Below are 23702 nucleotides of genomic sequence, written 5' to 3' on the forward strand. Positions count from 1 at the left end.
CTTCGGCCCGGCTTGCTTGAATCCTGATGGTGCAGTGAGCAAGGGACTCACATTTGAGCATACTCTGCCACTCCTATAGTGGCCAAAACGATTCAGAAAGGGGGTGGTGATGGACAGAGCATCTGAGTTAAACAGAACACTCATACCCAGTCAAAAGATCAGGGCTTGATCCATCACCGTTTTTTAGCTCACTGCACCATCCCAGTTCAGAACCTGGCTATATGCAAATTAGTCTGACCCTGGCCCAGTGCATCATGGGAACAGGGCAGACCAAACTACCAAACCAATTCTTTACTGGAAAGGAAACAAGCTTCCGGGGACCGGTTTCTGGCATTACAGCCGTCTACGGCCCGGCTTGCTTGAATCCTGATGGTGCAGTGAGGAAGGGACTCACATCTGAGCATACCCTGCCACTCCTATAGTGGCCAAAACGATTCAGAAAGGGGGTGGTGATGGACAGAGCACCTGAGTTAAACAGAACACTCATACCCAGTCAAAAGATCAGGGCTTGATCCATCACCGTGTTTTAGCTCACTGCACCATCCCAGTTCAGAACCTGGCTATATGCAAATTAGTCTGACCCTGGCCCAGTGCATCATGGGAACAGGGCAGACCAAACTACCAAGCCAATTCTTTACTGGAAAGGAAACAAGCTTCTGGGGACCGGTTTCTGGCATTACAGCCGTCTTCGGCCCGGCTTGCTTGAATCCTGATGGTGCAGTGAGCAAGGGACTCACATCTGAGCATACCCTGCTAGTCCTATAGTGGCCAAAACGATTCAGAAAGGGGGTGGTGATGGACAGAGGATCTGAGTTAAACAGAACACTCATACCCAGTCAAAAGATCAGGGCTTGATCCATCACCGTTTTTTAGCTCACTGCACCATCCCAGTTCAGAACCTGACTATATGCAAATTAGTCTGACCCTGGCCCAGTGCATCATGGGAACAGGGCAGACCAAACTACCAAGCCAATTCTTTACTGGAAAGGAAACAAGCTTCCGGGGACCGGTTTCTGGCATTACAGCCGTCTTCGGCCCGGCTTGCTTGAATCCTGATGGTGCAGTGAGCAAGGGACTCACATCTGAGCATACCCTGCCACTCCTATGGTGGCCAAAACGATTCAGAAAGGGGTGATGCACTGGCCAGGGACAGACTAATTTGCATGTAGCCAGGTTCTGAACTGGGATGGTGCAGTGAGCTAAAAAACGGTGATGGATCAAGCCCTGATCTTTTGACTGGGTATGAGTGTTCTGTTTAACTCAGATGCTCTGTCCATCACCACCCCCTTTTCTGAATCGTTTTGGCCACTATAGGAGTGGCAGGGTATGCTCAGACATGAGTCCCTTGCTCACTGCACCATCAGGATTCAAGCAAGCCGGGCCAAAGACGGCTGCAATGCCAGAAACTGGTCCCCGGAAGCTTGTTTCCTTTCCAGTAAAGAATTGGCTTGGTAGTTTGGTCTGCCCTGTTCCCATGGTGCACTGGGCCAGGGACAGACTAATTTGCATGTAGCCAGGTTCTGAACTGGGATGGTGCAGTGAGCTAAAAAACGGTGATGGATCAAGCCCTGATCTTTTGACTGGGTATGAGTGTTCTGTTTAACTCAGATGCTCTGTCCATCACCACCCCCTTTTCTGAATTGTGTTGATCTGCGGCACCATGTGTTGGATGGCCGGGAGCTGGCGGCATTTTTTCTTTGCTCTCCTCTGGACATCCCAGAGGTGCTTGGTCGTGCCATGGCTTCTTCGGTTGCTCTTCGTCGACCTGCCTCGCTTCGGGACAGCGTTTTCCCTGACAACGTTCGTCATTCAGAGGTTCTTGGCGGGGCTTCGGCGTCCACCGCCTCCTCCTCCTCCTCCTTCTCCTCCTCCTCTTCCTCCTCCTACTCCTCCTCCTTCTTCTTCCCCTCAGTGACCTGTGAGTTGATCTGGATTTTGGGAGGAGTTCTGTTTGGGCGGATCGCCCCGTGTGTGTTCTGTGTGATTACTGCGCATTCAAGTCCTTTGGTTAGGACTGTGGTGCTGTTGGCTGCTGGTCCGGTCCCCCTTTTTGGATTGTGATTTTTGGCTTTTACTGAGCCGTGTTGGCCCTGAGATTAGGCCTTCTGATGTTCTTACTGGCTGATAGGCAAGCCGTCTGCGTGGTTCTCCGCAGGGCTCCTCTGTTTTTTCCTCTGCTGCGGAAAGTTTTTCCTAAGAGGGTTCCCATGTCTTGGGACGTAACATACCCTATGTGGGGTTCTGGTAGCTATTATATAGTTCTGTTATGTGCTAGGGAGGTGTGGTCACCTTCGGGCCTCTGCTCTCCGTGGCGTCCCGGTATGTCGCAGGTGCGTTCCTCTTGCCGAGGGTTTTGGTATGGCTCAAGCTGCGTCCCGGGCTGTCCTCTTTTGGGGGTGTATCCGGAGCCTTCTTGGACTTCCTGACCTCTGTCTTCAGCTGGCGTCTGGTTGTCCTCGGTGCACCGTTCTGTGCAGTTGTCTGCAGCGGGCTGTGCCTGTGGAGCCGACCTGCTGTTCTTTTGCATCACTGTGCCTTCTGGCACTTTGGCGGGACAGTCGTCCTTGCCTTGTCCGCTGATTGAGGCTGGGGTGTGTTTGGGCATCTTCCAGTGGGCCCTGTCTTCAGTTCTCCCTCTCCTTCCTGGGATGGCGGAGGTTCTGGAGTTTCTTGTGATTCTTGTGCTACCTCGGGCGCTGTCTGTCCCTGCGGGGTGTTGGGTGGTACCCCTGAGCAACCTCAGGCTACCCGTCTGCTCTGCCTGCCTTATTGTCGAAGGCGCCGTTCTTTCTTGTCCATTGCCTTGCGGCTGTGATAGCTCGGCTGCCCTCTTCACTGGGCGTTCTCAGTGGAGGGGGGCTTGCCTCTTTTATTTGGAGTCTCTAGGTTGCTCTTCTTCCTAGGTGCTCCCCTTCATTGCTTGGGCCCTGGGGCTCCTGGTAGAGATTCTTGATACCTTGAATGAGTGTGGGGCGCTTTGGCCTCCTTAGCCTTGTCCTCGTTTCTCCTGCTGCTTGCGGCGGGCTGCCTCTCTTCATGTCTTTCCGCATCCCCTCTGGGATTGGGGGTCTTCTGGATGCAGGGGTTCCCCTTGCCTGGGGGAGGGGTTCAGAATTCCTTTCCTTGTCCGTGACCGCGTCCACTGTGGGACTCTCTATTATGTCCAGGCTGGTAGGGTCCTCTCGCAGACCCTCCCCCCCTTGGGTTGGCTAGGGTATCTATTCTATGTTAGGGGATCTACGGCTAGTAGTCTCTATCAGTTGTACGAGTTACTTACCTTCGGTAACGGTGTATCTGGTAGAGACGAATCTAGCCGCAGATTCCTTCACGACCCGCCCTTCCTCCCTGTTCTGCGAGGGCCTTTGGCTTGGTCTTCTGCTCTCGCCTCCCTGTGGGTGGCTATGTCTCCTCTGAGTGCATTCTTTCGCTCTTTTGTTGCAGAATGTTGTCATGTGGTTTGTTACGATTCCTCCCTTGGCCCCTATACTTCTCCTGCCCTCTGGGTTGGGGTCTTTTGGCCGGGCTTCTGCCTTTGTTTCTTATGGGGATGTCACATTCTGTGCTGGGGCTGTTCTGGTGTTTGTTGTTCCTTATTTGTCCCGGACTGGTTCCCCTTCATTGTTCTTGATTGGGATTGTAGTCCTGCTACGTGTTCTCATGACATTTTTTCATATGTTCTTTGTCTCTACGGGGGCTATTTCCGTACTGGCAGGGTTGGTGATCAGGGCGGTGCTCTGTTCTTTATTCTTTTCACTGCCTTTATGTGCTGCAGTGTCTGGCACAGCCCCTTATAGGGTTGTTCCTCACCATTCCTTTTCTATGTTTCAGCTCTTTTGCACACTGTTCCTATACTGTTTCCATACTGTCACAGTTTTGTCTGATGGCTCCGCATTGTGGCGCGGAAAAGTTCTCTGAAGAAAACTGACGTAGGTGCGCTGGGGGAGAACTTATGTGACCTCGCTGACGTCACGTACGTGGACAACATCAGTGCGGAGTCGCGTGATGCCGTCCCCCCGGCGCACAGGGATGCTGGGCAAAAAATTTTCTGCATCCAGTCTCACTCCTGGGGATAATTCTACGTTAGGGAATCTGCAACTAGAACGTCTCTACCAGATACACCGTTACCGAAGGTAAGTAACTCGTACATAGGGTAATTCGAAGCACAAGAAGGAGGCGAAGAAGCCCATCACTCTTCGCTTTCTCCCTATCTGTCGGCCGACGCATTGCAGGACCCGAAAGGTCGTCGTCCTGTAGCTACGCCTACGGAGCCTACTGGTATGGCTCCGAGCATCCCTCCCTTCATGGGTGCCAGAGCGTCCCCTGTCCAGCTTCATGCATTTTACAAAGCCCTCCACTTCATTTTTGCGCAGGCCGACTCTTTGGGCCCCGTGGACTCGACTGGGGGCTCTAAGCCTTAAATGTCGGCGGCTCCTGCCTCGGCGCCGCAGGGCCCCCAGGGATCCAGGTTGATGCCGGTCGACCTCATGACACCTCCCCCGGCACAGATTCCTCTGACGCCACCTCTGACACCGGTTGTGTCACCGGCCGGCGTCGACCCCAGCCTCCCCCTCAACGTGAACACTGATCCGGACCGGCGCTGACCAGTACTTTTGTACCACTGTTCTACCCTGGCGTACCTTGTTGCCCTGAGTTGGCAGCCGGAGGAGGGAGAGGAGGACCGGGAGGAGTCTATTGACCTTCTGGCAGACCAGCTTGAAGAGGCAGACTGGAGAGAGGAGTTGGGTGAGGCCAGTGGTCTGGATACCTCCCCAGACCTTGGTGTGCTTTCTCCCCCTACCGTGGCCACGGAGGAGGGAGCCTCCTACGCTGTGGTGTGGCATAGTGCGGCTGAGGCCTTGGGCATTGAACTTCCTACGGTGACATTCAGGACTAACCTCCTGGCTGAGGTGCTTCAGCCAGCAGCGGCCTCTTCGGAGCCCCTCCTGGCATTCAATGAGGACCTCACAGACCTCCTTCTAGGCACTTGGTCCAAGCCCATAACAGGTGCTCCAGTGGATAGGATGATTGCCCGACGCCACCGCTCTGCCCCGGCGATCTAATTTTCCTCTCCCAACACCCTACCCCCGAGAGCTTGGTGGTCCAAGCCTCAACATTCAAAGCGCATTCCCTACTGGTCCCAAAGATAGGGAATCCAAGAAGCTGGACTATCTTGGGAAGATGCTTTTTTCCGCCAGTTTAGGACTGCGGTCGGTGAACACTGCGTGTCTCTTAGGCCGGTACACCCACCCTGTGTGGGACACGGTTGCGCAAGTGCTGCCACTGTGCCCGGAGGAGGCTCGGCCGTACTCTCCTGTGCGGTCGCAGAGGGTAGAGACGCAGCAAAGTTTGCCATTCGAAGTGGGCTGGACACGCCGACTCGCAGGGTAGAACGATTTATACATCAGTAGCCTTGAGGCGCTACACCTGGCTGAGGTCCACTGGCTTCTCCAGGGATGTCCAATCAACCCTTTTGGACATGCCCCTTGATGGCCGTCACCTGTTTGGCTACAAGGCGGACAATGCGCTTGAGCAAATCAAGGGCTCTAGAGCTATGGCCAGATCCTTGGGCCTTGCGCCACCTCTCTCCCCATTCAGTCTGCCTTTTGCCCCCTCGCCCCTTTCTTGGCTACAGAAGGGGTGCCCCACCACATTCCACCCAGGGCCACAGGCTGTCGCAAGCTACACAGCCTCTGCACCGCAGAGAACGGAGGACCGAGCGCCGTGGGTCTGGGGGCCAGCAGGCGGGATAGTCCACCAGTGCCCCTCTGCCGCAGCCTCCAAACATTCTTAGTCTGCCATCACCTCCCCCACTGGCACAACATCACATTGAACAGGTGGGTTTTGCAGATAGTCCGAAGGAGCTTCTCCCTCCCCTTCTATACTACCTATCCCTCCATGCCACCAACACTTCATCGCATATCGAAGAATCACTTGGCCCTTCTCTGTCAGAAAGTTACAGTTCTCTTGGCCAAGGGAGCTATCAAGAAAGTGCCTGTCCCAGAAGTCGGTCATATTTGTTACTCCCACTACTTCCTGGTACCCAAGAAGGACGAAGGCCTGCCTCCTTGGATCTCAGCGACGTCAACCGCTGGAACGCGAAGTTCAAAATGTTGGCATTAGCTCAGGTGCTGTCTGCTCTCGACCCTAGTGACTGGATGGTAGTGTTGGCCTTGCAGGATGATCACTTCCACATCCCTTTCCTGTCAGCCCACAGGCGTTACCTATGGTTCATAATAGGCCATGAGCATTTTCAGTTTACCGTGCTCCCCTTTTGGCCTTACCAGTGCCCCTTGGGTGTTCATGAAAGTGATGGCAGTGGTCACAGCTCATCTGTGCAGATCATGGTTTTCAGTCTTTACCTATCTCGATGACTGGCTTGCCCCAGGCTGTCGTCTCCCACCTTCAGACTACGGTGGACCTCCTGGACTCTCTCGGGTTCACTATCAACGTGCCAAAGTAACATCTGATTCCCTCTCAGAAGCTCCTTTTCATCGGAGCAGTTCTGGATACAGCACAATTTCTGGCTAATCATTCCGAGCAACAATGATGGGATATTCGGGCTTTGATACCGATGTTTCAGCCTCTATCTCGGGTTTCAGTGAGAATGCCCTTGAGGCTGCTGGGCCTCATGGCCTCCTGCATCCTGCTGGTGGATCTTGCCAGGTGGCATACGCTGGCTCTGCAGTGGGACCTGAAGTCCCAGAGGGTGCAGCATCATGGGATTCTTTCCGATTGCGTCCAGGTCTCGGATGGCACTGCACACCAATTGCAGTGGTGCCTAACGAACAAGAATTGGGTCAACGGCAGATCCCTTTCCCTTACCCATCCAGAGTTCACAGTGGTGACAGATGCATCACTTCTGTGATGGGGCGGCCACATGGGAGAGGCGAGGATCAGAGGCCTGTGGTCTATGGCATCGTCCGGGCTCCACATCAATCTTCTGGAGCTCCGGACAATTCGTATGGCACTGAAGGCAGTCCTTCCTTCTGTCAAAAGAAGTGTGTTGCAGGTGTTCATGGACAACACCACCGCCGTGTGGTCCTGCAATAAACAGAGCTGGATGGAGTCGTGGACCCTGTGTCAAAAGGCTCTTCGCCTTTGGCTGGAACATCAGGGCTTGTCCCTGGTGGTTCAACATCTTGCAGGTTCTCTGAACGCCAGGACAGACTAACTCAGCCGCCGGTGCATTATGAATCACGAATGGCGTCTTCACTCAGAGGGGATGCAAGTTCTCTTTCGCAGTGGGGAGAGCCTTGGTTAGATCTGTTCGCCACTGAAGAGAATGCGTAATGTCAGCAGTTCTACGCATTGGAATTTTCAAGGCAGCATTCGCTGGACAACGCTTTTTGTCGCAAGTGGAGTTGCGGTCTTCTATACGCCTTTCTGTCTGTAATCCTTCTGCCCAGAGTGATGAAGAAGATCAAGTGCAACCGGACCCAAGTCATTGTTGTGGCTCCAGAGTAGGCATGAAGAGTCTGGTTTCCCAAGCTCTTGATCATGGCCATCGATCTTCCGATCAGACTGCCTCTTCTGGAGGATCATCTGTTGCAGTAACAGGGGACGGTCCTCCAAATGAACCTGTCCAGCCTCCACCTCCTTATGTGGCGATAGAACGGCGCCAGTTGACAGCTTTTGACATTCCTCTCAAAGTCTGTAATGTCATCTTGGCAGCCAGGCGTCTTTCCACTAAAACATTATACGCCTGTAGATGGAAGAAATTTGTGGCATGGTTCACAGCAAAGGCTGTGGATCCCCTTAATTCCCCCTCTTTCTGAGGTTCTCCTCTTAATTCTATCTTTAGCCCAGCAGGGCTCTGCTCTCGGTGCCCTTAAAAGCTATCTTTTGGCCATTTCGGCCTCTCTTCACCTTCCTGATCAGCTTTCTCTTTCCAAGTCCCCTATTGTAGATAGGTTTCTTGAGGGCAAAACTCACCTCTTTCCTCCTATTCCTTTCATAATGCCAGTGAGACTTGAACCTGGTCTTAACTTACCTTCTGTGTGCTCCTTTTGAGCCGCTAGATAATTGTCCTCTCATACTCTTGTCCTTAAAGACTGCCTTTCTGGTTGCCATCACCTCTGCTCGCAGGGTGAGTGAGCTTCAGGCTCTGTCTTCTAAACCTCCATTCCTTGCTGTCCATCCGGACAAGGTTCTCCTTTGAACTAGACCTTCTTTTCTTCCCAAAGTGGTTACCTCTTTTCACCTAGGATGGACCATCACTTTGCCCACCTTCTTCCGGCCCTCATCCTTCCAAGGAGGAGGAGAGACTCCACCGTCTGGATCCAAAACGTGCGTTATCATTTTATTTGGATCGCACAAAACAATTCCAGGTGGACGAGCAACCCTTTGTTGGCTATGTGGGCTCCAAGAAAGGTTGGTCCGTGCAAAAACGGACCATCTCTCGTTGGGTCGTCCTTTGCATTAAGATCTGTTACTCCTTGGCGAAAAAGGAGCCTCCGGTAGAACTGCGTGCCCGACCCGCCAGGGTGACGGCAGCCACTACTGCTTTGGGACGTGGAGTCCCCCTCTGTGATATCTGCCAGGAATCCACATGGGCATCCCTGCACACGTTCACTAAACATTACTGCCTGGAAAGTCAAGTCCGGAGAGATGGCTTCTTTGGCCATTAAGTTCTCCAGGAATTTCTGGTGTGAACTTAGTTCGCAGACCCGCCTCCGGGGTTGGTATTGCAGGGATATCTATTCTAAGGTCAGGAATCTATACCTAATAGTTTCTTTCAGATGAACAAGTTACTTACCTTCGGTAACGATATATCTGTAGGAGACATATATTCGTTATAGATTCCTTACCGCCCCACCCATCCTCCCCATTCTGCGAACTCACTGCAAGAGTAAGGGTCTCCCTTTCAGGGCCCTAGTTTTGTGCACCAGTGGTCAGTGTCTTGCATGGCTCTGCCCTTCTGGCATGGAATGTTGAGTGAAATAACTGACGTCAGCGTGCAGGGGTGACGTTTAAGTAGATACTGCAACGTCATCCCGGCGTTGCTGACGACGAACGCGGAGTCGACCGACGCCACCTGCCGACGCTCAGGGGTACTGGTGAGAAAAAGTTCTCTGGATCCAGTCTGACGCCTGGGGCTAATTCTAAGGTAAGGAATCTAGATCTAATATATGTCTCTTACAGATATATTGTTACCGAAGGTAAGTAACTTGTCTTCATGATGGAACTCTAAGCCGGAATGGATCCAAGATGCCTCCTATCAGCTAGCGCTATTTCCAGTTTACGCCTAGACTAGATTCAAGAGGTGAGCAATCTGGTAGTTATCCACCAGCACAATCATCACTCAGGGTAAGTAAATTGTTCATATTCATCAATCATTATTACCTAGATTAGGAATTCAAGACCAAAAGCCGCACTTTGGGCAAGCAGTTATTGATTTCTTCTTGAGTTTTTGAAAACATACTTAGTCCATCACCCTAAGTCCAGCTTCCGAAAGGTGTAATTTGTTCCGCTGAGTCACACTTTAAAAGATGGTGCCCCCATAACACTTATTTGCCTATATGATCTTTCTTTTCTCATGAATCTTTGTTATCTGGAGATACCAGTAGGACATGACATTAGTGGGATGTCCGCTACACCCAAAGCACTTGTGATGTTGCCACAATGGACCACCAAGTTTCTATTGAGCAACCTAGTATCCCGTTCTTGTATTTTGATTTTCTGAGTCTAGTCTTGTACCAGAGTATACTACAAATAATAATTGATTTTCAGGAAGCTAGTGTATCCATCATAAATCATGTGACTGGTTGGTAAGTATGTTTGCAAGAGGCAGTTCTACTTTGGAAATGTGTCCTTGTCTGTTTTGTTTGCCATTTTCTGGTGTTTATTCTTGTGAGATGTGATTTCACATGGTGATTGGTAGCAGTGAATCTTTTCTCATTTGTGAACATTATTTAGTTTCAACTTTGGGTGGTTCTCCCTTTTTTTTTAACAGCTGCTGCTTGGCTGGTCGTGCCTATCCCATTGGTGATATCCTTGAAGACCTAGTGCCTCAGGTAAAAAACCAGGTGAGTAAAGCAGGTTATGGTTGTTGGAACGCTTTTTCACAGACTGCCACAACTTTGATTGTAGCTTTTGCTACATCCCATTTTTGCGTTCACCTAGAAACACAATGTATGCTGTAGCAATCCGCTCTGCAGCAGGGTCACATGAAGAAAACCAGCAGTGCTAGGAGCCTGCTTTTGAAAAGGGTCCTGCGAAAAGCTTGAGACCAATAACGCTCAATAGTGTTGTTTGTGCAACAGAGATTTTTAAATCCTAAACCTCTAATCCAAGATAATTTTGAGGACAGTTAAACTCAGACCTTTAAATAAAGTATAGTAAACACTCCTAATTCATTTCCACCATGTCAGACCTTTCCGACGGAGAACAAACATTTTTAAGGTTTTTTATTGAATTTCTTTTGACTACAAACAAAAAGTGTCCACACAACCAGGCTATGTGATGCACATAACTTACAGCATCATTCTGTTCCAGCACAATATATCAATATTGTATACAGAAAGAGCAAATATAGTGGATTATCCAAATATAAATCATGGTCTCTGCAGCACTGAATGAAAATCTTTTTGTGTTTTTGAGGCCATTCCATAGCTTTATAAATTGTTTCCTTGGCGAAGGCAAAATAATCAATTCCTCCGGTCTATTCAGACACAGGAAGAGCATAGGAAGATCTCTGTTTGCAGGCAATATCTCTTTAGGCTACAGCAAAATCAATTGCCACCAATATTTGTTGCCCTCTATTACCATCCAGGTCAAGTGGTATAGTAAGTATAGCCATTTCAGGTTTTTAACAAAGGGAATACCAATTACTACTTCAAGCATACTGTGGATACAGGGCCTTTAATCTTGGATGATAGGGCAATCCCACACTGTGTGCAAGATGGTACCCAAGACCTTATTACATTCCATATAGTTGTGGTCTGTTCTTTTTACTATCTTCCATAGCATTACAGGCATATAATATTCCCTATGAAAATATTTGACTTGAATAAGCTGTAATTTTTCTGAAATCACCAATTGTCTGGCTGCCATCTTGACCTCAGACCACTGTCTTCTCAGAAATTCCCTGGTTTTTCGTCTCACCTTTCTCTAAGGGATTTAAGCAGCTCTCCAGTACTAACCACCAAAGCACTAAAGAGCTTAGAAATTGGCTATCCTGTAACCCTAGTCTCTGCAGTACTAACCCCCAAAAGCACTAAAGAGCTTAGAACTTGACTACCCTTTATCCCTCTCCTTAACTATTTGAGATTACAGTGGGTTGAGCTATGGGATGGGGTTCAATCTTTCTTTTCTTTGTTACCCTTAAGTGTATGTCTCATTTATACAACTGAGACTAGTTGAGTCTAAAGTCGTTGCTAATTGCTCAGAGGACTTAATGTAGGTAGATTCCTAAACATCCGCTTGTCAATAATGGGGAGAGTAGCGCTGTTTAAATCCCCTGTTGAGATACGACCCATTTTTATCTTAGCTAAATTCATTAGTAGCCATCTTAGTAAATCTCAGGCCGCTTCGAACTGGTGGAGTATTTCCTCTTCTGAGGGCATCCAATATAGTGTTTCTAACAACAGTAGTTGTCTCTCCAGACAGACACTTATTTTTCCCAGCAAAATAGGAGATTTATTTCCCCCATATACCATTTTGAGCGCCTCCCACAGAGTGTTACTGGATGACACTGAGTCAGTGATCACCTCCAAATAGTAGTTGATCTCCTCTCTCAAGTAAAAGAAATGTACATCCCATAACGACCAAGTGTTCAGCTGTCAGTGGTCATTGGTCTCTCTGGGTACTGGAGAGGGATAGCTCCACTGGGGAATGGTCTAAAGGATGTGGAAATTTCTAAATAATCTACTTGTCCATGGGACAAAATGCAACATAAATCTACCAGTCCTGTAAGACAATCAACTTGTCCCACCTATTCCCAAATCAATTATGTGTGATGACAGTCATTAATGGATTTTTGTGTTAATAAAACTTACCAGTAATATAAAGGATTTGTAAAAATGTTGAAGGAAATCTTGACTTTATTGCTGAGAAAAGCGATATTCTCCTTAAGTACTGAAACACAACAATAAATGATCTTCAATAAATTAATCAAATGACACTTGTTCAAGTGCACAGCTGCATCGAAGGTAGCGTCTCAGCGCTTTAGCAGACAGTAAAGAGAGGCCAAAGTAACAAGAAACTAAACAGAGTCAAATCGCCAAGTTTTTAAAGCAGACAGAGTCAGTCAGTCAGTCAGTCAGTCAAAACCACTTTATTCGATTAATTAAAATCATAAAAGTATACTAAAACATGTTAAGAACATATTAAAAACAGTATAAAAGTCAAATTAATACAATTAAATTCATGATTCCCTTTCCAGACAAACCCCACAATTGATAATTCATATACAAAATACAGTTTTAAAAAAGATGTTTTGCAGCATTAAAAGTCCAATCTTAATCTCCTAATTCTTACAGCAGCTGTCAAAAAACTAGCAATACAATACATAATGACAGGGGTTTCCAACATTAACAAAAATAGCAGTGCAGGTTTATACTGAGAAAAACTAATCTCTTTCAGCAAAGGTTTGACATATCGCTTACGGGGTTCCGAAAACCAAGGGCAAAAAAATAAAAAATGCGCAGTATCCTGAATAGACTTGTCATCACATTTACATGGGGTAGAATCCTCTAACTTACACCAGATTTTCATATCCCATAAGACTGTATGAATTTGATTGAAACGGAATTTTGTCAGTAACCATCTATGGAAAAAGTTTGTTACCACTGACAAATAAGGCGCCATCTCAGGAGTAGTAGTTATCATTACATGACTCCTCACTGAGGGTTTGCCCAGTTCCTTCGCCTCTCGCTCTGCGTTACAGTGCTTAAAGAAATTGATCTTCACCCATACTAGATCTTCTTTACATAGGGATTCCGGTCTTTCAAAAATCTCAGGTCGTCCTAGCTTTGCAGCCACATTCTCTACATATGACAACCACTGGATATCCCTCACGTGATCTAGTTTCATACAGTCTTTAATGATTTTATGATTCAGACTATGGTTCTGGTTTAACCAGAGTTTTATCCATAACATGATGGGTGCTAATTTTAACATATCAGTGATAAATCCCACCCCTAATTCAAGGTGTAGGGGATAGGTCGCTGTTTGATGGGGCAGACCGAGCAATGATCGTAGGAAATTATTTTCTTCCACTTGGATGCAATCTGTTTTTGTGTATCCCCAAATTGCTGCCCCATATCGTGCTATAGAAACTGATTTGGCTTTGTAGAGTCAATTAACCATAACTGAAAAGGAAGACTGTCCATAATCTTGCAGTGCATATGGTGATGGGGTTGCCATCACGACGAGACTTCAGAAATTTTGGAATCCGAGGAAGGGGACTATTGTTGGATCTAAGTGCCCTCTTTTGAGTATACAGAGACAGTCTATTCAGCAGATAACATGGGGCCTCACCATGATAAGTGCTGAAAGCCACTGTTAGAGCTTTGAAGTTGATACGATAGATGTCTCAAAAATGGAGAGATGATGGCGCCTCAGCACTCTCCTAATTAGTTCTGCCGCTGCATTTCGAATTAGCTGAAATCTGTTTATTAAATATGAAGGAAGACCAAGGTAGAGACTGTTAAAGTAGTCCAGATGGGACTTTATTAAAGAATGAACTACTGTTCACCTAGTCTCTTCAGGAACCAGATCAAGAAACTTCTTTATAATTTTCATCTTCTTAAGGCAGACAGATGAAATATGTTTAATTTCCGACGTAAAAGAGAGGGTGGAGTCAAAGATGGTGCACACATTTTTAGCAGATGTGGTATGATTAGGAGAGGTGTTTGGCAGGCCACCACCCGATCGAAGGTGGCGGGGTTCATTTTGGTAAAAAACAAAACATTTATTTTGTCAGAATTTTGTTTTAAACGATTTGCATCCATCCAAGTTGCGACTGCTCTAAGACATTCTTTGAAGTTGTGAAAAGCTTCCTCCGTATTATCTTGAAAGGATCTTGAATAACTGACTTCAGGTATGGTGGTTAGGTTATACTGGTCCAAAACACAAGTTGCAGCATATTTGCACATCCATCCATGCTGGTTGTATGTGGAAATATCTACTACAGAAACATCATGCTTCCAAAATACTGAGGACCAAAATATAGAGTCTGTAGTTAAAAATTGTAAATCTTAACTTGCCAAATTTTGACCCTCAATATTTTGTAAATAATATTCGGGTAGCATGCTATTCGGTCAAAAATAAGGCGGAGTACCTCAGTGTTGCAGTAAAAATATAAATGGATGAGAAATTCTGTGAAGTTGGGGAGATGTTGTCTGCCACGAAACGTCTGTCCAGCTTCCAGCTTAATTGGTTCTTCCCCTTTCATCTTACCATACTGACATAGTCACTGCACATACACACAACCCAACTGCAAAGACACTCACGGGACAGACAAACACAACCACTCCACACACTCAAACAACGCCACTGCAGACACATAGCTACACTATAGATGCATAGACTCATACATCACTTAATGGACAGACACACAACCCCATGCAGGACCACTCCCCTAGAGACATACCACCCTGTGCAGGCATAAATACACCCCTATAAATAGACCCAAGCACTTCCTATTGACAGGCAGTGCCTAACCGCCTAACCGTTTTCCAGAAGAGGCTGAAAGAATACACTTGTTTTCTATTCTAAGGAAGGATATAATACAAATTGATATTAAATACAAATGTATCTTGCAGAAGGGGAAAGTTTCCAAGGAAGTTTAAGATTAGGTGGCAATGATGTCCAGTATAAGTCCATGAGGGCAGGTCAGAATCCATGGCCAGACTTTCAAAATTACCACTGACTAATCAAATGAGTTTCAATGAGATTAAAATGTTATTGTTTATTTTATGTGATAATCGTGAAAATCTATTATGGGTTTGGCCCTCCATGGCACATGTTGGACACCCCTAGCCTCTTTGGCTGTTTAGGATCTCTTGTTTGCTAATGCTTATTTCAACTTAGGTTCGCAACTAGCACAGCGTTTCAGTTTGTTAGGCTCAAAGTGTAGAAGTGCACTTGTAAACGATTCACGTACACCTACCTTTTCTTGTGAATAAAAATTTCTGAGGTGTGAGAAGAGGGTGCTTCAGGGTCGGAAAGCCCTAGGAAGTTTGTGCACACCCACAAAATAATGCATTTGGGAGTATTCACAAATCTTTCCACAGTCCATTCTCATCATGGACATGCCCAAGTATTTGCTCATTTCAAAGATCGAACAAAATCTGTGTCCAGGGTGGAAGTGGGACGAAAAATCACCCTATTTTGGTGGGATTTTATGGAAAGGTCTCACTGCTAGCTTTGTGGTTCATTTTCCGGGAGCATGGAGAAAAATTGAGACAGTATTACTGTTGGGAAAATTACTTGTGTTGACTTGGAAGTATGTTGATTTCACTCTAATGCATAATATATTATTAAATGATGCAGTTTCGAGCAATGATTCTCTTTTAGAGTGCAGCTATATGTTTTTTTGTTAGTGCTTAGAAATTGCAGGAAGGTAGGTTGAAGCATTATATTAAACATTACTGCTTCTTTTTTTAAGGTACTCTTTCAGACCATTGAAGATACATACTAATTAGATCTGAAAAGAATATGCTGCCCTGACCCTTAACATGGCAAATTATTTTTGAGAATTAAATCGAACATATTCATATATTGGTTATTTGTAGAGTATATTCAATCCGAATATTCTGTATTGGTTTCTCAATCAGACAGCCTCACGTTCCTTACTTTTTTTCTTTTCAAAATATGCGCAGTAGGCTAGATCGTCCAATTCAGGGGTGTTGTAGCAGTTCACATTGCTCAAAAGGGGTAATCTCTGATATGCATTTCTTTGCATGTCTTCGTTATTCGGTTTACACACAATAAAATGTCACTCGAGGTGTCCAACATTTGACAGTAGAATGTCACTCATAAGTACACTGAAAACACAGAAATGCCACACATAGGCAATGAAAAATCGGCAGCCTTGAGCACAGCACCACACAAAAGGCCTTCAAAATGCTGGGCTAAGTGTGTCACTAAAAGAGCCAAAAGCATAACTCTTAAATTTCGCACATAAAATAAAACGTCAAATTTAAATACCCTGAAAAAATGAAACTGTAACGCCTAAACCCACTGAAAACTTGCCAGCGCCTCTCCCGAACACAAGCTCACCTTTCAGCACCTGAATGACAGGTCTATGCCCTCCCGGCTGCCTATCAGGGTCTCTTGACACTCAAAGCACCAACCAACTCCACTGCCCTCTTTAGCACAGCCTCAGCCGACTGCTCCAACCCCAGCAGAGCCGCCATGGCAGGAACAGGAGAGAATCTGACCCAAACGGGACCCCGCACGCCAGATGAGACTGCCCTCCAGTGTGCTACCCATGCAGGACTGCTTCTGGGCACACCAATAGATAAGCCTTGTGAATACAAACTCACTATCCTGCGTAAGAAATCGTCACCACACTTCAGATTTGTTTGGACAACTGCACCAAAGGAAAAAGAGAAAACAGACAACAAAACAGATGGAAAAAAGGATTTACCGTGCCTCAGCTCATTTTATATTGCATTCTTCGTAGAACCTAACACAAGTTAAACTAGCTTTACTATGGAGTTCCTTCTTGTAGAATTGTGGCAATTCGAAACATGCAGACAGTACGCTCTCGACGACCCCTCTCCTTGCTCATCCCGGTGTTATTCTCTTTCTACCGCCTCTTTCCCCTGCTTCTAGTGCTTGCAGAGCAAGTGTCCACATTTCAGCACTAGTCATGCAGACATTAGCTGCTAGGAAAACACTAAAGCGTGTTTTTAAAATCCCAACTAAAAGGAAAATAAATTGTACGTTCTGAAATCTGCATCCCGTGCCATCACGCATACTACGGCATTATTAAATCAAGTGAGAGTGACTTGTGGAGCAGTCTTAGGCAGACCATTGTTCTTGTGCGCACTTGTAATACATAAGAGCTATGCTTGCCTAGAGATGTAACTTCTCTTCTGCTACTGGTTGTAGCATCTGACAGAAAACCACTGGCCACTCACGGAGCCAATAGCTGTAGGTGCGGGGCCAAGTAGGGACATCCCCGTTTATTTTGATTTAATGTCTAGTTGTCCATAGGACAAAATAGACATTAAATCTTCTTGCCCCTGACAGAAATCAACATGTCTCAGGCGTCGGGCGATATGAATTCCCCACCCCCTAGGCAAGGTGTGGAATGTGGTAACCTCACTGTGGTCCGAGGCTGAAATAAAATTTTAGACTAGCCTTTAGTAGGAGCGGTGTGATTAAGAATAGAAAATTTACTCCATGATGTTGCACCCTCCACACGTTACTGATCCCCATTGAGGCTATCCACCCCGCAAACATTGTCACTCTAATGTGATGCGAGGCCCCCATATCTAAATGTGGATCTACTATAGTGTTGAGGTTGCCACCAACCATTGTCCTCCCGTCAACCAGTTGGCATGCCATCTCTTTTAGAGTACTCTCTATCAGAGTTGGAAGGCATGTAAATACTGATCACTGTTCAGGGTTACTCCTCCAAGAGTCTTTGCCCAGAAAGGCACAGTTAGTGCCCAAAACATGGTATTCTTGGAGAGGGGAATCAGGTGGGGCACTTCTCTCCTGCGCCCGTCTGTTGCACTGCGATGGGGAAAATCATTCCTTAATGAAACTCTTCCTTAATAATCACTTCTTTGTTGCCTGGTTATAATCATTAATCCAAAATCTTAACTCGTATATCTTCCTTGATTACATCACTGCGGAGATATCATGTTTGTACATTGAATTATTTATTCATCATTTTCAAATACCGGACATTGCCGTTCTAGGCTTTTATGAGGGCATGTGAGGACAGTATTAAAATGACATCAAAGTGCTCCCAATGCATTTCGAATTGTAAAATTCTTCGTCAGGGGTTTAACTGAAAATGAAGCAAAGAAACAGTTAAGCTGGCTGCTCGACATTGTTCCTAACTCAGACTAGTGACTTTAACTCTCCCCTCAACCGTGCTGAACTAAAACCATCGAGTGTTTAAATTTTCCGTGACTCTCCCTCCGTGCTCAAACCCTCCTCTCTCCCAAGTTGTCAATCAGCATTTAGCACAATCTATACAGTACATCTCAGCTCACTCCCTGCTCTACAATTCCCACTAAGCTCCGAGCTACCCTTCTGTCGAATTTACCTTTTCTGATAGATACATCTGCCGTGTGGATTCCTCACCTTGTGAATATCCCCCTTGCGCCAGCAACGTTCGGAAATTTTCTTCGTAGTACGCCGACGTGGGCGACGTCACAGGAGCACGGCATCGCGCGCGACTCCGTCTGACGTCACCGACCCCATATCAGGCCCACGCCGGCGTGATGACGTCAGTTCCCTTTTTTCCGCGTCTTCGACGCTAACGGTTTTCGGGATCTTCTGAGATACTTAGTATCTAGCTATTATTTAATTGTCACTGTTTCTCTTTTACGACTTAATTCTTCACCGAAGATGTCGTCGAGGAAAACAGGCTTTCAGCAATGTAGGTCTTGTGCCCGCATGATGTCTATCACTGACCCACATAAGGATTGTTTGTGGTGTCTTGGTTCGGATCACGACGTTAAAAACTGCAGTTCCTGTTTTAAAATGAACCCAAAGGCACTTCGGGAGCGTGAAGCTAAACTACTTTTAGCGAAGGTAAAACAGGATACTGGAAGATATTCGAGATCGACGTTGAGACGATCGAAGTCGAAGCAAAGGTCTCGATCGAAGTCGAGATCGGCGTCGAGATCCAGAGCGGGTTCGAGATCTGGGGAGGAGTCGAGATCTAAAGCGAAGTCAAGATCCAGAGAAAGATCTAGATCTAGATCTAAGTCGGCTTCAGGTCATGCTTCGAGCTCCTCGAGGAGAAAACATAAGAGGAGGAAGCACAGCTCAAGACATCATTCAGGGAAGGAATCCTCTGACTCGAAGAAAAAGTCTCACAAACACCGTAAGGACTTTGTCTCTCCTTCACCTGTCTTGTCAATCGAAGGTTCTCCGACTCCGGAACCTGAACCGAATCCGGTATCCTCACATCCTTCGGAACATGAAGAGGAAGAGGAGATGATTCCTCAGACTCCGGCTCCAATGGAGACTCCTGCAGACCCAGAAGGTCAGAGTGAGAATGTGTCGGAACGACCTCCGTTGGAACATCCGGTAGGTCCGTACCCTCTATTTCCTGGTCCTGGTCAGGATCCCTCGCATTTTCTCAATGCGATGTTTGGAGTATATTCCAGGGCGATGTACCCCGCTGGAGCGCCTGTTGGTCCCATGGGTCCATTATCGTACAATCTGGGTATTCCTCAGTTGTACGCCCCAGCTCCATTTATGCCTTTTATGCCGGCGCCTCTTCCACCTTGGCTCGGTACGGCTTCACCGAGGTCTTCGACTCCCCATGCGGCTTCGCCGACTCCGGATCGACCTCGTATTTTGGATCGAGGTACCACACCTGTTCATGATTCTCATCCTACTGCTCCGGCTCCTCGATCGACGTCGGAACCGGCTCCGTCGGAGTCGTTACCGAATCCGTCGACTTCGATTTGATTGGAGTGGTCGAGACGAAGAGCTCAGCGTCTTCTCGAACAAAGGGATGATGAAAGTTCTGATGTGGAGGAAGGCGAACTTCCTGATCATGATGATGATTTCGATGAACTTCGGGATGCTAGTGGTCTGGAACTCTCTCCCGAGTGGGGTCTACCTTCGGCTTCAGATGCTCCATCTAGGGATGTGGCTCCCTATCACGTGGTTATTAGGAAGGCTGCTGATCTTCTCAACTTGAAGCTGCCCACAGTTGAGTACAAGCCCAACATCCTTACTGAAGTCTTGCACTCTCCCTCTTCAATTGTGGAACCTACACTGCCATTTACTGATGCCTTGACTGATCCAATTAAAGAGGTTTGGAAGAGACCATTATCTGCTCCTGCAGTTTCGAGAGCTATTGCAAGACGCTATAGGGTGGCTCCTGATGACCCTGCATTCCTTTCGTCACATCCATCTCCGGAAAGTCTTGTGGTACAGGCGGCTTGCTCTAATAAGGTTGCAGGCTCTTTCCCTCAAGTGCCAGCTGACAAAGAATCAAAGAAGTTAGATCAGTCTGCGAAGAAGACTTTCTCTTCTGGGAGCATGGCTCTTAAGTCAACAAATGCTACTTGCCTTTTAGGAAGGTATGTACATGCTCTGATGGACTCAGTGAAACAATTGTCACCTAAACTTCCTGAGGAAGATAGGAAAAACTTTAATGAAGTGATCTCTGACACTCAAGCTGCTGCGCGCATGGTCATTCAGAGCGGCATGGACACTGTGGATTCTGTTGCTAGAATTATGGGTTCCTCTATTGCGACCAGGAGGGCCGCATGGTTAAAGTCCTCGGATTTCTCTGCGGATGTGCAGTCTACATTGCTGGACTTGCCTTTTGAAGGAACTGGCCTTTTTGGTAAAAAGGCTGATGTAGCCTTGGAAAGGTTTAAGGACAGCCGTGCCACTGCAAGATCTTTGGGTCTACAGATGAGAGGGTCGACGACTAGAAAATTCAGAGGATTTGGTAGATCTTCTTTTCGTCCCTTCAAGCAAGGTCAACAACAGCAGCAGCAGCAGCAGAACCCTCTATATAAGTCCTATAGAGGTAGACAAAAGGGTCGTGGACGTGGACGTCAAGTCTCCTCTTCCTCCACTTCCTCCAATAATGCCCAGCCCCCACCCGCATCAGCAAAGCAGCCCTAGATCCACCATTCTGGATCATGTAGGGCCAGTAGGGGGTCGGCTTACTCATTTTCTACGAGATTGGGAATCGGTTACATCAGATCTTTGGGTTCTCAATCTCGTAGAGAATGGGTATGCTCTTCCTTTTCAGGAGTTCCCTCCCAATTACCCTCCTTGCCAAGGTTTTTGTTCGGAGGACCACCTGCTTCTCCTGCAGGAGGAAGTCCTGGCACTGTTTCGAAAGGGTGCAATAGAGGTGGTTCCAGAGCAGGAGAGGGGTCAAGGGTGCTACTCCCGGTATTTCTTGATTCCCAAGAAGGATGGCAGGCTTCGGCCGATCCTGGATCTCAGGGTTTTGAACCTATATCTCAAGCAGGAGAAGTTCAAAATGCTCACCCTTGCTCAGGTTCTTCTTGCGCTGATGGAAGAAGACTGGATGGTGTCAATCGACTTGCAGGATGCGTATTTTCACATCCCAATCCTGATGTCGCACAGGAGGTATCTCCGTTTTACGGTGGGATCGCAGCACTACCAGTTTGCGGTCCTTCCCTTTGGACTTACTACTGCGCCTCGAGTTTTCACCAAGGTGATGGCAGTGGTGGCTGCGCATCTCAGAAGGTCAGGGATTCCTGTATTCCCTTATCTAGACGACTGGCTGATCAAAGCAGAGTCGCCGGAGAAGGTGCTCCATCATCTGCAAGAGACAACTCAGTTGTTACACAGGTTGGGTTTTTCGATAAACGTACCCAAATCTCACCTGGTGCCCTCCCAGCGCAACCTGTTCATAGGTGCGGTACTGGACACTACTGTATGTCGTGCATTCCCTCCACCTCAAAGGATTCACGACATACAGGAGATGATTCCTTTATTCTTCAATGGAGCGGTTGTTCCAGTCCTGAAGGTCCTTTGTCTGCTCGGTCTGATGGCTTCTTGCATTCTGTTGGTCAGTCATGCACGCTGGCACATGAGGGCACTCCAGTGGTGCCTCCGCAGGCAGTGGTATCAACACAACGGAGATCTCAGGGAGTCAGTGAGGATCTCCAGAGAAGCTGCAGCGGACCTGTCTTGGTGGGGCGTGGAAGGCAATCTGTCTCAAGGAAAGCCTTTTCAACTGCCTCCATCAGTGGCCACAGTGATAACGGATGCATCCACTCTCGGATGGGGTGCTCATCTGGGGGACCTGGAGGTCAAGGGCCTTTGGTCTCCAGAAGAAAGGTTGTTTCACATCAACCTTCTGGAATTGCGGGCGATACGTTTGGCGCTCAAGGCCTTCCTCCCTTCCCTTCGCAGGGAGGAGAGGGGTCGCAGTGTCTCTGCAGAGAGGCTCTGCGTCTCTGGTCCTGGGTTCAGGACCATCAGATTTGTCTGGTGGCAAATCATCTGGCTGGAGTTCTGAACGTTCGTGCGGACAGTCTCAGTCGGCAGTTCTCTGCCGACCACGAGTGGAGGCTTCACCCGGAGGTTGTTCACGACATCTTTCAGATGTGGGGGACTCCTCGGGTGGATCTATTCGCCACTCGCGAGAATGCGCACTGCCTGTCATTCTGCAGTCTCCAGTATCCGATGCAAGGAGCCTTGGGGGACGCGTTTCAGTTGAGTTGGGGAAATCAACTTCTTTACGCGTTTCCTCCCATACCCTTGATTCCTCGGGTTCTGAGGAAGATTCGTCAAGACCGGGCCCAAGTCATATTGGTCGCCCCGGATTGGCCAAGAAGGGTGTGGTATTCGGACCTACTCCACCTCTCCTCTCACCCGCCGCTCCGTCTCCCTCACAGGGCAGACCTTCTCTCTCAGATGGAGGGGCAGGTTCTACACCCCCACCTCCAGACATTACACCTTCATGCCTGGAGATTGAACGGGGCAACTTGAGTTCTTTTTCTCTCCCTCACGATGTGGTGGATGTCATTCTCTCTGCCAGGCGTGACACCACTAAGTCCATCTACTCCTATAGGTGGTCGAAATTTGTTTCTTGGTGCAGGGAGAGAGATATTGACCCTTTGAAGGCTCATTTATCTAATATTTTACAATTTGCTCTTTGTCTGGCGCAGCAAGGTTTGGCTGTGGCTACGGTCAAGGGGTATCTTTCGGCCTTATCGGCGTTTCTCTGTTTGCCGGATCCGCCCTCTCTCTTTAAATCTCCGGTGGTTTTAAGATTCTTGAGGGGTCTCATAAATATGTTCCCTCCTACCCCTTTTATTGTTCCTCACTGGGATTTGAATCTTGTGCTGACCTTTTTAATGGGTTCTCCCTTAGAGCCCTTGCACAAGTGTCCATTGAGGCTTCTCTCTTTTAAAACGATCTTCCTCGTTGCAATCACCTCGGCAAGGAGGGTAAGTGAGCTTTAAGCTCTAAGTTCTAAACCCCCATTCCTGACCATTCATGCTGAAAGGATGGTTCTTAGGACCAGGGCTGCTTTTCTGCCTAAGGTGGTGACTCCTTTTCATCCTGGGCAGTCCATTACCCTTCCTACCTTCTATCCTCCCCCACATCCTTTCAAGGAGGAGGAGAGACTGCATCGCCTGGACCCTAAGAGGGCGGTGTCTTTCTATCTGGACAGGACTAAAGACTTCCGGATGGACGACCAGCTGTTTGTTGGTTTTGCTGGCTGCAAGAAGGGCAGAGCGGTGCACAAGCGCACTCTTTCCAGGTGGATAATCCTGTGCATCAAGATCTGCTACTCCCTTGCGGGTAAGGACCCTCCTGAGGGTATTAGAGCACATTCAACTAGGGCAAAGTCTGCAACATCTGCTTTGTCTAGGGGTGTACCTGTTGAGGATATTTGCAGGGCCGCGACTTGGGCCTCCCTCCACACTTTCGCGAAGCATTACTGCTTGGATACCGAGGTGAGGAGGGATGGCCACTTCGCGCGCTCTGTCCTCCAAGATTTCCTGGTGTAGCAGAGTGGACACCCTCCTCCGGGAGTGGGGACTGCTGTG

The 23702-nt window shown here is 47.7% G+C and overlaps 1 protein-coding gene across 1 annotated transcript in view; it reads left to right on the top strand.

The window, feature by feature from the left end:
- The window catches only part of VPS8 (VPS8 subunit of CORVET complex), a 2052516-nt gene that overhangs the window by 718029 nt on the left and 1310785 nt on the right, over positions 1-23702 (top strand). Inside the window, exon 25 of the mRNA XM_078680452.1 lies at positions 9953-10025. Coding sequence (XP_078536578.1) covers positions 9953-10025 — 73 coding nt within the window. The remainder of the gene's footprint in view (positions 1-9952; positions 10026-23702) is intronic.

Source organism: Lissotriton helveticus, chromosome 3_1, assembly GCF_964261635.1.
Source record: "Lissotriton helveticus chromosome 3_1, aLisHel1.1, whole genome shotgun sequence".
NCBI classification, from domain to species: Eukaryota; Metazoa; Chordata; class Amphibia; order Caudata; family Salamandridae; genus Lissotriton; species Lissotriton helveticus.